This window comes from Netta rufina (genome assembly GCF_964035555.1).
Source record: "Netta rufina genome assembly, chromosome: 2".
NCBI lineage: Eukaryota > Metazoa > Chordata > Aves > Anseriformes > Anatidae > Netta > Netta rufina.
The window spans coordinates 135,088,693-135,101,257 of NC_140124.1; the positions used below are offsets into that span (position 1 = coordinate 135,088,693).

The window sequence follows — 12,565 nt, forward strand, 5'->3', positions numbered from 1 at the left end:
AGATCATTAATGTAGATATTTAGCAGTATCGGACCCAAATCAACCCCTCAGGTACACCATCAGCAACCTGCCTCAAGATGGACTTGGTGCCAGTGATCACAACCCTTTAAGCTGAACAGTCCAGCTGTTTTATGACATACCAGCTCAATCTACTTACATAGTCCATAATTCACAGGTTTAGGTGGATGCTACAGGAGACATTAAATGCCTTACTAAATGTATTTATGCACCTAATTACACTTAATGTATTTAAGCACCAAGACAGGTTGCCAAGAGACTGTGCAGGGTGGAAAACCTCCCAGAAGGGAGGCAGGACCAGCTCAAGCCCTGAGCAGCGGCTTTGTTATCTTGATGCAAGAGGCCCATCACTAGATGAAGCCAGCTTGGTCATCAGCACCCATCAGAGATAAGCAGACAATATTTGGATGATATCAATAACCACTGGAAGGTATCAAGATGTATACCTGGATACTATTAGGATGTTTGTAGGATGGAATGAACAGCCAAGCTGCCCCTCTGGTCACTTACTAGGGGACTGGAGATTATTCTTAAGATGAAGATAACACAGTCCTTGTAGAAAGTGCAATGCTTCCCCATGTACTCCTTATGACAGTCACCTTGTGAAGACCTGTCCCATCTACAGTATGCTTCCCTTCCATGGCTTTAGCTCCTCTCCCTGTATTTTATTAAGTGATGTTTTTAGTCCCCATCCTCTTCACATACCCCCCTTGTAGCCAAAACATCCCTCAGACCACGCATTGTCACTTGATTGAGCAATGCAAGCCAAATCCCCCAGAAATCTTCATACCACAGCAAGAATTCTGTTGCACTCACCATATTCATACCTACCACGCTCCAAGGGGTGGTGCTCACACATCTCAAGTTTAAGACAAAATAAGACTGACGATTTTTGATAGGCCATTTTTTTTATTGAGTTTGGATCACGTCTCCCACGGTGCGCGTCACGCACTACGCAAACAAAATACAGAGGATCGCTTTAGTAAATGCACACTGGTTATTAAGCAATGCTACTTTTTTTTTTTTGGCAAAGTGCTGTATTTTGTCGGTTTTCAGCTTGTGTTAAGCTATTAAAGGTAAGAGCCAGACATTCTTCCGTATCAAAAGGTCTGCTACAAATAGAGAAGTGGCTCTAGAAAGAAGCTGCCATAGATGCATAGACTGATGTACAGTATCGACCCTAAGTGAAATGTCCCTTTTGAATCTTCAAGTTTGCTGTGTAAAGTTACACCGAGAAGGCACAGTTTAAAATGCAAAATCTGTCCATTGACCAATACATATGAAAATACCATTTCTGAAGGATTCATGAATATCAATCAGTATGAGACAGTGCAAGGCCTCCACTTTTACAAGAAAAAACACACATTTTAATACAGTTCAAAAACCATATAAAAAGCCACACAGCTCACTATTAAAACAGAAAACCGTAACAATTCTAATTGCCCAATAGCTCCAGGCATAAAATGGGGCTAGACCAACATAAATATTCAAAACAAATTAACAAAAAGCAATTGATGCAGTACTATCTCACACAATAATATGGTTTCCAATATTACAAATCGAAAAGCACAGCTTTGTGCAACAAAACAGTTTATATCCTGAAAGATATAGGCGTTCATCACCAGAAAGTTATCTAGTAATGTAGTATAAAAAAGATCAGTTTCTCCCAACTCTAGGAGCAGTCTGAAGTTGCATTTACTTGCCTGCTAAGAACAAACCAAGGCTCTCATTTTAATGCCTGGGAGCCTTTGTACTCTCAACTCCATCTCCCCACTGAGATTCAAAGGATTACTTACTCCTTCCAACACAGGGAGGTGGAGACACCATCTTCCTTCATTTAACTTTAGGAAAATTAAAGCTGAAGGAAAGTAGTTACTTACGCATCAAGAGAAACAATGCAGGAAAGCACAGAATTTTCCTGAGCTAGAAAGCTGTCGGGGAGAAGGAAGTTTAAGTTGGACAAAGAGTTGGAGTGATAAAAGGTAGATAATCTGAGACAAGTAGAAGTATTTATGCCAGTGTACAGATGTGAGACTGGTGAAACTACAGCTACTTGCAGGTAAACCAGAATATTTGGACCACAGAAGAATTCCTGTATGGACACAGGTACAGGCTGCTGTGAATAGTAACAAAACCCCTACCTGAGGCTCACGATGTGACCAATTTTGTTCTTTCACAGTCCATGTGAACTCCGTGTGTCTAAAAATCTAGCATATCCAGGAAAGCACCACTTGCTCTTACACATTTAACTATTTGTCAACATCCCTTTGCAACAATCGGAACTAAACTCAGGGAAGCAGCAAAACTGCAGTGAAACAGATTATAAAATGAAACAGATCCTAGGTGCTGTTCTCCATACCCTAGGTATGTTCCACAGCAATTCCAGTTGCACTCCATGCAACACCAACACTACATCAGGGCTAACTCGGGTTGTTGGGCTTCTGCAGAACTATGGCATTTGGCTGGACTGAAAATAAAGAAAATAAAGCAACGCAGGCCTGGAATAATTCACATTTTTGACCTCGCCCAATTTCCAGAGACCCCCCACATGACTCCTTATACTAGCTTTTGTATAAGGACTACTGGAAGACATGACTGCAACGTTAACACTTTAATGCCCTAGGCACTAAACACAGGGAAAAACAGTTGAGCACTGACAGAAAGGAGATAAATTTACGTATTTCCCCCTTTTCTGCTTCTTCACCTCCAAAGCCATTTAACCTACTTCCTAGATAAATCTATCAGGGTTCAGTGTGCCACATACACTCTGCTAACAGGTAAAGTTTAAGTGCCTGCCTCCTTCCATAATTCTCAAGTATTTGCTGGTTTTGAATGGCTTTTCTTCCCTGTTGGTCTACAGAATTCATGTCCAGTCCTCCTCTGCCCAGCTGAAGGGAAGAGAAAGCACTGCTGATGTGTCTCAATTCGTACAGTTATCTTTGTGATTAGTTAAGGCTTTCAGCACTCTTTTCTCCCTTCCACACCGCCCTTCATTTCCACTCACAATTAAAAACTCAGACTTCATTGGAGAGGGGGACTAGAGAAAGTTAGTTAGGAAAACTTCTTAAAAAAAAAAAAAAAAACTTTCAGATATTTTTGAGCAACTCTCAACCCGTAAACAAGAAAAAATCTAACAGCAAATAGCAGCTCAGAAATAGCTGAGCATCAGCCTGACTTCTTTAAAAAGCAGTCATCTACTGACAGGATTAGAACAAGAACAGTTGTTCCACCATCTTTTTCTGTAACTAGACAGATTAAAGGGAATGGGTTAGGGTTTGGAAAAATATGTCTGTCTTAGAAGACAAGAAGAGTTAGAGAAAGGGGAGAAGAGAACTCAAACTGTACCAGGTAAAACAGTTCAGCTCTCTGGGTTACGCACCTGCACTTAACCCATAGGTCCACTTTTCCTTTCACTCCACTGTGAGGTACTACATCTGCAAAACCAGTGCCACGTCACACTGCAGGAACATCGAGGGGACATTTAGCCCATTTCTGACACCCACATCACGTACCCAACGCAACGCCAACTCCTCTCAAACACAGACAGGTACCAGGCAATTTGGATGAGATGTCCTTCTTGTAACGGTTCGGCATAGTTATGTAAAAATCCACGGGCAGCTACGGTACTTCCTTGTTAGAAGGTGATCACAGATGCTGAATACAGACAGATACACAAGCTGTCAAGTATTTGTCATTAAAGCATATGGCTAACCTCAGATTCTCTAACTCCGCTTTGATTAATGCAAAGATGCAACTGATTTTCCACCTCAGTTAAGTCTCCTCCACTTAGGTGGCCCTCAGAGGCCACCTAAGACCCCATCGGCGTACAAAACAGCCCAGCCTGTCGTGCTGCTGGGCTTCCAGGACACTGACATTAAACACCGTGTAGGACTTGCAGCGAGATGTCTGGAGAGGTGTCGTTTGGAACGCACGCAGCTCTAGCTATGATTGTGTCTGAGGGAACGATAATCAGCTTCGGATTGACCACACTTACCTACGCGCGAGAACAGGAGCGACCTAAGAACCAATTAGAGCACAGATTAAAAACCCCCGAGAGCCGTCAGTAATTGAACTGACGCTGGCAAGGCTGGTGAACAAAGAGTCCGTTGTGCTTGAGCTGCCGAGAGTGGCAATCCCTGGTGAGGTTTTGGCGGCGGAGGCCATTCCTGCTGAGATAGTGTCTTTCGCCGTGCTCCTTCATCCAGTGAGTAGGATGAAAGCTCTTGGATTTTTCCAGAAAGGCTGAACGAGTAGCGAGAGCCGCGACGTAGCAGTGAACACGCTGTCCCGTTTCATTTTGGGCCTCCAGTCTGAGAACACAAGGAAATTCAGATGGTCACCGAGTTAGCATTGAAAAGAGGCAAACTGTACAGGGCGTGAGAACTTCAGCATCGGGCAGGTCAAGCAGGGGCACCCTCATTCTACTGGAAAAGGGTTTGGGCCGAGCTTAGGCCAAGTCAATTCAGGAAAAAAAAAAAATCACATTGGTAAGTAGGGTGTAGTGCTGCCAACTCACTTTTTCTGCAGAGGGAACACAATAGCCTCGAGCTATTATGCTATTGTGCCTTTCCTTCCCTGCCCCACCTCCCCAACCCCGAGATGCAGCAGGGATCAGAGCCACAAGGCTGCATGCGTCACTGATCCAGCTTTAGAAGACTTAGATTTATCCACGGGGCTAAGTTTGGTTTAAAAAAAATCACCTTGAACATCATTTGTTCGGTCTGAAAACAAAAGCACACGGATGGAAGCGTACAGCTGGGTCACTGGCCGCACGAGTAAACCCAACCAATGTTCATGCACGAGAATGGGAGAGAGACCAGTGGTGGCACACGCTGGGAGCAGCTCAGAAGGGTCGTGCTCCAGCCAGCCCTCTTGATTTCACGAGCAGGGAGGCAGCAGTTTTGGCAAGCCCTCACTCCATCATGCACTAGTGAGGAACAGAACAGCAGCCTATGCAAGCGGGGACTGACTGACTGAGAGAGGACTGCCCTACTTCCCAGAACAACCACTGGATTTCCTAAAAACTTCCCAATGTGCAGTTTTAGAAGTGAAAAAGCAAACCCCAAGTCTGAGTGCAACCAGTGGCACCAGCACTACTCGCCTTCCCCCTTCCTGCCCAGCAAGGTGTCTGCAGGGCCGGGAGCTTGCTCAGGCACAAGCAAAGTACCTGTTGGGAAGTCTTACTCCTCTGTGAAGCCCATTAGCCCTGGGGAGGGTTAATTGCCCCTCTTGTCCCAGATCTGTGAGCTCCTGGAGAGCCTGCAGCCAGTCTGGGCTGCCATGCCCATGGTACACCCCCTCAGCCTTGCTCTTGCAGGCAATCAGCACAGACATGAGCTCTGCCTCTCCCCACTCCACGTGGAAGGGATGTGCTGTCAGTGTGGTACCTCACCCTGCCCCTCCACTCTAATTTTCGCCTTTTGAGTGTAAAAATCCACTTCATCTACTTGCTTTTTGGCTCTCTGGGTACAGGTGCACTCAAGCCTACAGACTCCAGAAGAGTCACATATGGCACGCTCATTCTCTCTTCTTCCCTCAACAAATTTATCCTAAACACTTGAAATATGAAGCAAGGAACAAGTGAAGGGCATCGGCTGCTAACATAAAGCATTGTGGTTTACTATGGGAAAAGCATGACCAGCTTAAAGAACAGAGGGAAGTTTATGCAACATCCCTTTGCTTTGAAAGAAATTTGGAAGGAGCAAACGGAGATTTCCTCCACAAAAAGGGGAAAGACCAACTTAAAATTCTTGCTGAGGATGGTTTTCATTTCACACACCCCTCATGCTTTACAAACCAGTGCTGGAAGAGTAATGAAAAGTGGAAAAATGAAAAAAATGAGACTGGGATAGCAGATGTGTGAATTATCCAGGAGGCCGTGCACTCCTGTACCTTACTGGTTGCTCGTGGTAGTCTGGCACTAGTGGGCCCCAGGCTTTGGAAGTGGGCTGACAAACCCCTACCCTCACAGATCTCATTTTAGAGAGGTTGTGGCTAAATCCAGCCTGCTGCTACACACACTCTGCTGTGTCCCCAGCCTCTGTTTTGCCAGAAAGCTAAGCATCCTGCTAGTTGCCCTATGCAGCCAGGCCTTGTAAGAAACACATCGGGATCCAGACCCCGCAACAATTAAACTGATTTTTCTGCCCTTAGCATTTTGGCTTGTTAAAGCAGATGGAGTTAGGCTCGATCAATTCACGTTATTTGGCACAAAGGTTAGTCCTAAAAATGAGTATTGTTTTGGCATACAAGGCTCTAGAGGAAGCAATGTTGCTAGCAGGCTGATCAAACAAGAAGCACTGTCCCAAAACAGGAGTACTTACTGTGCCAGCGTGCCTTAAGCAGCTTTTCTTGGCCCTACAACATTAAATGGCCAACCATTACATCACTGGGGACTGCAGAACAGTTTGAGACTCATTGCATCAGCAGTGTCATTGATTTTCCCCGTTTGTGATTTAGACTTTAATCTGCTCCCAGTTCTGCCACCCAAAATAGTTACATTTTCCATACAAGCCCAGGTCATCTAAATAAAGCAGCAACTGAGAAGTCAGTGTGAAGAAACTTTGTGATACACCAGCTGAGGATCTCAGCTTCAGCTCCTCAATGCATTAAACTAGCTTAACACAATACAAGATACTGATATAAATTCTTTGGGAGAAGCATCTCTCATTCACAAGTCACCAGAGAAGTCCGTATCCGACTTCAGGTGTTCCTATCCCCTGGAGATTAACAGTTTAGATAAACTGGCCTACTGCCCTTCACCAGGCCACGCCTGACTCCCTGTGCTTACCTCAGATTCCCTCAGATCTTCATTTTTAAAGAGGTGCTGTGTGCACATTGCCTCCTACCAAGTTAAGCTCAGCCCTTGATGCTTTACACCACAAACTGCCCTCCCCAAGTAACTACAGCAACCCAGGATTACAGATACCAGGGCTGTGCTTCGTTACACAGCAGCGTGCACCACCTCAAAGTCACTTCGTTCTTCAAACTGAGAGCTTGAAGCGTGAAAAGGGGCTGATTGGAAAAGTCAGCAGGCATCTACCTATAGCAGCTTGATCACTGCACTCACTGTTTTCCTCTACAAAGCTCACTAGACTACAATTTTTTTAATTATTGCTGCTACAGGTGTCAGGAAGAGTCAGTCTTTATTAGCCAGGACTCACAAACCATCCCATTATTTCTAATGAGGGGAACACGGGCAAATGAGGAGCCACGATGGCACAGATACACTCTATTTGTACACATGCTGTATTATATAGATGTCTGTACTGTGTAGATGGATGCACTTGGTGCCAATTTAGCACCAAGGAAGCAGTGTCTTTAGGACCCAAAGCTAGAACAGCGCAGCTCCTGCTAGAAGTTTACAGTGCAATTTTTTCACCTTGTGGGGAGTAAATCTACGAGCATCAACTTGATTTTGTTCCACAAGGTGTGCGTGGGAGATTTAATCTCTTGCCCTAATCCATCACTAGGTTAGAAAAACAAAAGGACTTTCCTGCCAGGATTGTTGAAGTAATATTTTGCACCTCAAGGTGACTGAAGAGGTACTGACTAATGAAAAATACCCATAGCTTCGAGGGGTCTGAATGCTTTTAAGTGCATAATACCAGCTACAGCGAACTGCCAGACCTGGAGTGTGTCCTGAGGGAACAATTGTGCTCCATAAACATGCACCACAGTGCCAAAACAGCATCCCCAAGTCCTTCACAGCCCTGTCATCCCCTCCCTCCCATTTTCCTAGGCAGGCAGCTCTGCCCGCCCTGCTCTGCTTGTGCAGGATTCATGCTTTATTCACTCACTCCAGGATAAGCTGGAAAATTCAGTATTAAGTGTCTACAATGATTAAGTAGAAACCAGATCTTTTTGCAACGAGGCAAGGTGTACCTGGGGCTACCCGGGCTGTGGAACTCCTCGTCCCCGCAGCCGGGCTCGCTGAGGCTGTGGCAGGCGTCGTGGACAGCGTAGACGGACATGCTGGGGTGCTCGATGAGGAGGTTCTCCATGGGACTGGTCTCCACCTTGATGGCCGTGAGCCCGCCAGCGGTGAAGCAGGGCGGAGGGGTGATGAACCAGCTCTCCTCCATGGGGCACGACTCGAAGTGGATGAAGCAGGACTCGCTGGCCTCCGGCAGGTGCTCCAAGGGGGGCGGTAAGCAGGGGAAGACGGGCGAGCTGCCGGCGGCCGGCGCTTCGGCGAGGTCCCCTTCCTCCGCGGAGCAGTTGGTGCAGGTGTCTGCTGCAGGGGAGGAAGCCAGGGATGTTGGCAAGGGCAGGAGGACACAGCCAGCAAGGTCAAACCAAGACAGAAACGGGATAGAGGAAGGCAGAAGCAGAAATACACCCCTGTCAGCATGTACACAAAATTTGCTTTACGAGCAAGGGGAGGGGAAAAGGGAGTTCCCTGACGATCCAGGCTAGACACCAGACACGTAAAACAACTGTTATCAGCAGAGCAGTGCAATTGTGTAATAAGTCAAATAGGGTTTATCAGCATGAGTGGCTCTGCTGAAGCCTGTGTCAGGTCTAGAGCCCTGACATCACCCTTCTCATCCGTTTACATAACCTGTTTTGGTGCCTTTGCTCAGAAGACACCTTCTGTTTGCTCAGAAGACCTACATTTCTATCTACATTCCTTTTTCTTAGCCTAAAATCCTGCTAAGTGACTGGTTTCTTCACGTGGAAAGGCGACAAGTACAGACCACCTTACCTATGAAGTCAACCAGAATCCACTCATCATCTTCCTTCTCACTGAACTCTGGCTCTTGGCTGGACAGGCTGTCGATGTCTCCCATGAACATGTTATTTAACCTCTGGAACATCACTAAGGCAGGAACAAGGCTTTGGCTGGTGGATCTTTACGCCCCAGGAGCAAGGCACAGCTCACACCGCGCTAGCAGAGCGGCATCGACTGGAGATTAAAGTGCATGGATGCTTTATCAGCTTCGGCACGGGACGTTCAGAGTCATGGCTGGTAAACACTGTGAGAAAACAAACAAAAACAGGCTGTTAATGACCAAGCAGCAATAACACCCTCAGGGAAACGAATGCAAACCCTCCCCTCGGTGCTGCCGGAGGTGTCTGTGGGGGTTTCTCCCCGCAGCGAGAGGCACTGGGGCAGCCTGGGTGCCTGCTGGGCGAGGACAGCTTTCCTCCCAGGTCCTCCTCCCCGCACAGAGCCCTGCCCAGCCGCCAACCCCTCCTTCTGCCGGGTGAGGAGGGAGCTTTTGTGCTGCTGCCCAGCGCCCCGCCGGCCTCCCCGGGGGCAGGGAGGGGGATACGCGGTAGGGGGGGGGGACCCCCGGTGCCTCAGACAGCACCCAAGGGTGCTTAGCGGCACCGTTACAATACAGCTTACCTTAAAACTGTTCATTATTTGAGCTCCCGCAGCTCGTCAGGGCTCTCACAGCTCAACACCGCTCCGATAACACAGCGGACTGTGTTATTTATTATTAACTGAGGTAAATTAATTACCCACACACACACCACCTCCTGGGGGGGGGGGGGAAATGGGGAGGGACCCCAACCCTCGCCCCAAACAACGACCCCCACAAACGAGGGGTGCACAGCGGACCCGGAAAGGCTCCGGGAAGCCAAAATAAGGCAGAAAAAGTAAAACTAAATAATAATAAAATACAAAATAAATAAACAACAGCGGAGGCAGCGCCAGCAGCCCCGCCGCCGCCAGGCGGCTCCCACCACCCCCTCCCTTACACACACACACACCCCGGCGGCCCCAGCTGCGTGCCGGCAGCGAGGCACCGGGCTGGAAACCCCAAATCCGAGAGCCCTGACCCCAAAACCCGGCGCCCCCCCGGTGCCCGCCCGGCGCCCACCTGCGCGCTCCCGCTCCCGCCGCTGCCGCTCCCGGCGCCGGGCGCGCGCCGTGCCCGCGCCGCCCTTTGTTGTGGGGAGGGGGGGCGCGAGGCCCCGCCCCCCCGCCCCTCCGCCAATGGGAGGCGCCGCCACCGCCTGTCGCTAACGCACGTGACGGGGAGGGGGGGAGAAAAGGGGCGGGGCTTCGCGGAGGGGAGGGTGGAGGCTCCGCCCCGCTCCCGGCCCCCCGCGAGGCTGAGGGGAGGGGATGGGGGTGGGGGGGGGGAGCCCGCTGAGGGGGTGCCTGAGGTGCCCCCTCACGGGGAGCCCGAGTTAAGCACCAAGCAGATCCCCAGGCGTAAACCCCAGACAAAGATGTGCAAAAAACCTGCCCAAGCTGCCCCTAACGCGCCTCCCCACATCGCCCTGAGCGATTTGTGTGAAGAAATTGATCGTGTGCACGCAGCCCGACCCCAGGAACCCCCAAACCCTTCAGGAACCCCCAAACGCTTCATCTCTCCCCATAAGTGTCTCGCTGGTTTCACTTGGTCAGTAACAGATTCCAAAAGGTTCAAAAGGTTCCAGGCTTCCCCGCCTCACATTTCGGGACGTAAATTTGTTTTGTCCCTGTTGTTTAAAGCACGGGTGGTTTGGACGGGTCCGAGCACAGCCAAGCCCCGTCTCAGCGCTGGTGTCTCTGTACAAAATGTTCTGTCCCGAAAGAGGGCTTTTAGACCTAAACATCAGCCTCGGTTCAAATGGCCACTTCCCTTTCTGCTCCAGCTTTGGTTAGCACAAAGCTGTCTGCGACGTTGGTGTAAAGATACCGGGTTGATCGTTCCCATTGTAAGCCACTCATCTGTAATGCTGCTTTCCCAAACAGCAAGTTAAGATTTCGAGCAAGGCCAGGCCTTTCCAGATTTTTATGGGAAACAGGTGTCAGGGACCTGTTCCTATATTTCTAGAGCGTGAACTCAGCAAATTCAAGAATCCGCTTTGGCCCTGACTCGGAGCCTCGTAGTTTGGCTGTGCGAGAGCCAAGGAAGCAGAAGTTACTGAATGTGATCCTCCAAAGCAGACTGAACAAGTTGGGCCTTCGGGTTTCTGGGGAAAAACTGTTATCTGCAAACGTTAGACCCGTGATCCTTCTCAGAAAAAGAGTCCTGGGTTAGACAGGGGAGAATACTTTTTTCCTTAGAAGCTGTCAGCAAGCAAATCCTTCTTCTCCTATTGTTAGAGAGCAAAACCAGGCACGATGCTGTCTCCGCATTTTTGTTGGCAGGGAGCCACTGTAAATCATAGCCAGATTAAAAAATAGCAGTGAGCTTTAGCCATGCTTCCAGCCATCTTTCTTGACTCAGCCAAAATAAAAACCCTTTCAGAAGGCTGGTCCGAATACCTCTGGGCTTATTTTTTTGTGGTGCCTTCAGTGACGGTGTCACCTTAGCCCTGAGGCACTCGTCAGTCATTTTCCATTGGGACTGGCTGCCCTCTTTCATATTTGTGCACACCTCCTGCCTAAGACCATCAAGGAGAGCCATCCTGTCATCCAAAGGAGAAAACACCCAGGGATTTTTCACTTTGGCATGAACTTGGGTTTATTACGTTTATGAAATTCCTAATACATCAGTGTTCGATGGGTTATTAACGTGGTTATTAACCCTTCAATTTTCTGTTCTTTGTTTCAGTGGTCATCTTACGATGATGTGCATCCCACGGTCGGCGTACAGGCCAGCGTGCTCAACCCGTGCTGGGGACAGCTGCTGCAGCTTCATGTCAGTAAGGAGTTGTTCCCTGCCTACTGCAAGTTGAGCTCAGGGAGAACTTACCTTGGTGCCGTGATTTATTTTCCTGCGCTGGATTTATCTTCGTAAGGATTAATGCTCAGTGAAGGGATAAGTAGGTCTCTTTGTTGGTAGCATATCTGTGTTTTAAATCATGTGGGAATGACAGATGGTGATGAAATAACAGAAGTGTGTGTGCGGAGAGCTTCCTCCTTAAATTGTCAGCTCAGAGCATGTTTTGTTGTGTGGCTAGCCATGCTTAAAGCCCTTTATTGATTTTTTTTTTTTTTTGCACAGCCACATTATCTGTGGACACACACTGTACACATCTCTGAGGCATTTCTAGCCCGACCAGCAATCCCCTTGTTTCCTTTCGGCTCTCCCACTGATCCGTATGTTTCCTAAAATAGCGAGCGCTATCTTTGTTTTGCTGCGATGAGTTACAAAGGAATTAGCAACATCAGCTTAGCAACCAAGTCATAAAAAATCAGGTCATTTTAAAACGTGCTTGCGTTTCAGCCGCAAGCCTCCCCCCAGTTGTAAGTTTCCATTATCTTCGACAGAGCTCTCCGTCTCTGCAGCGTCCGAAGAAGAACCACGCATGTGATTCTGCACTGGAATCCTTTTCAGCCGTGGATGTTTGTTGCAAATTCCGAGCCCAGCGTTTCTCAACATTACTCAGAGTGGACCCAGGAGATAAAAAATAAAAGACACGGCCTGTGCTGCTTCCAGGCACTGCGTCGGTAATGAAGCCAATCGATACTTCACAATATCCTTAGCCAGCATGTTGAGAACTAATTTCAGCACATTATATATACAAATATATGTGTATCTGTATGTATTTTGTAAATTATATACACAGCGTGTGATGCGTATGTGCTTTACCCAAGGAGGAACCGCCAGGATCCCAGGCACTTACTGACAGGTTCCCTTGCTCGCCTAGGACACGG

General features: G+C 48.1%; 1 protein-coding gene across 1 annotated transcript; it reads right to left on the minus strand.

Moving 5' to 3' along the window:
• Window positions 1-1,057: 1,057 nt before the first annotated feature.
• TP53INP1 (tumor protein p53 inducible nuclear protein 1) lies at window positions 1,058-9,966 on the minus strand. The gene is made up of 4 exons (XM_084307044.1): window positions 9,852-9,966; window positions 8,726-8,996; window positions 7,903-8,254; window positions 1,058-4,328 (listed from the first exon to the last, which is right to left on the minus strand). The coding sequence occupies exons 2-4, from the start codon at window positions 8,835-8,837 to the stop codon at window positions 4,079-4,081; spliced, it is 714 nt and encodes a 237-aa protein (XP_084163170.1). The 5' UTR covers window positions 8,838-8,996; window positions 9,852-9,966; the 3' UTR covers window positions 1,058-4,078.
• Between the last annotated feature and the right edge of the window lie 2,599 nt (window positions 9,967-12,565).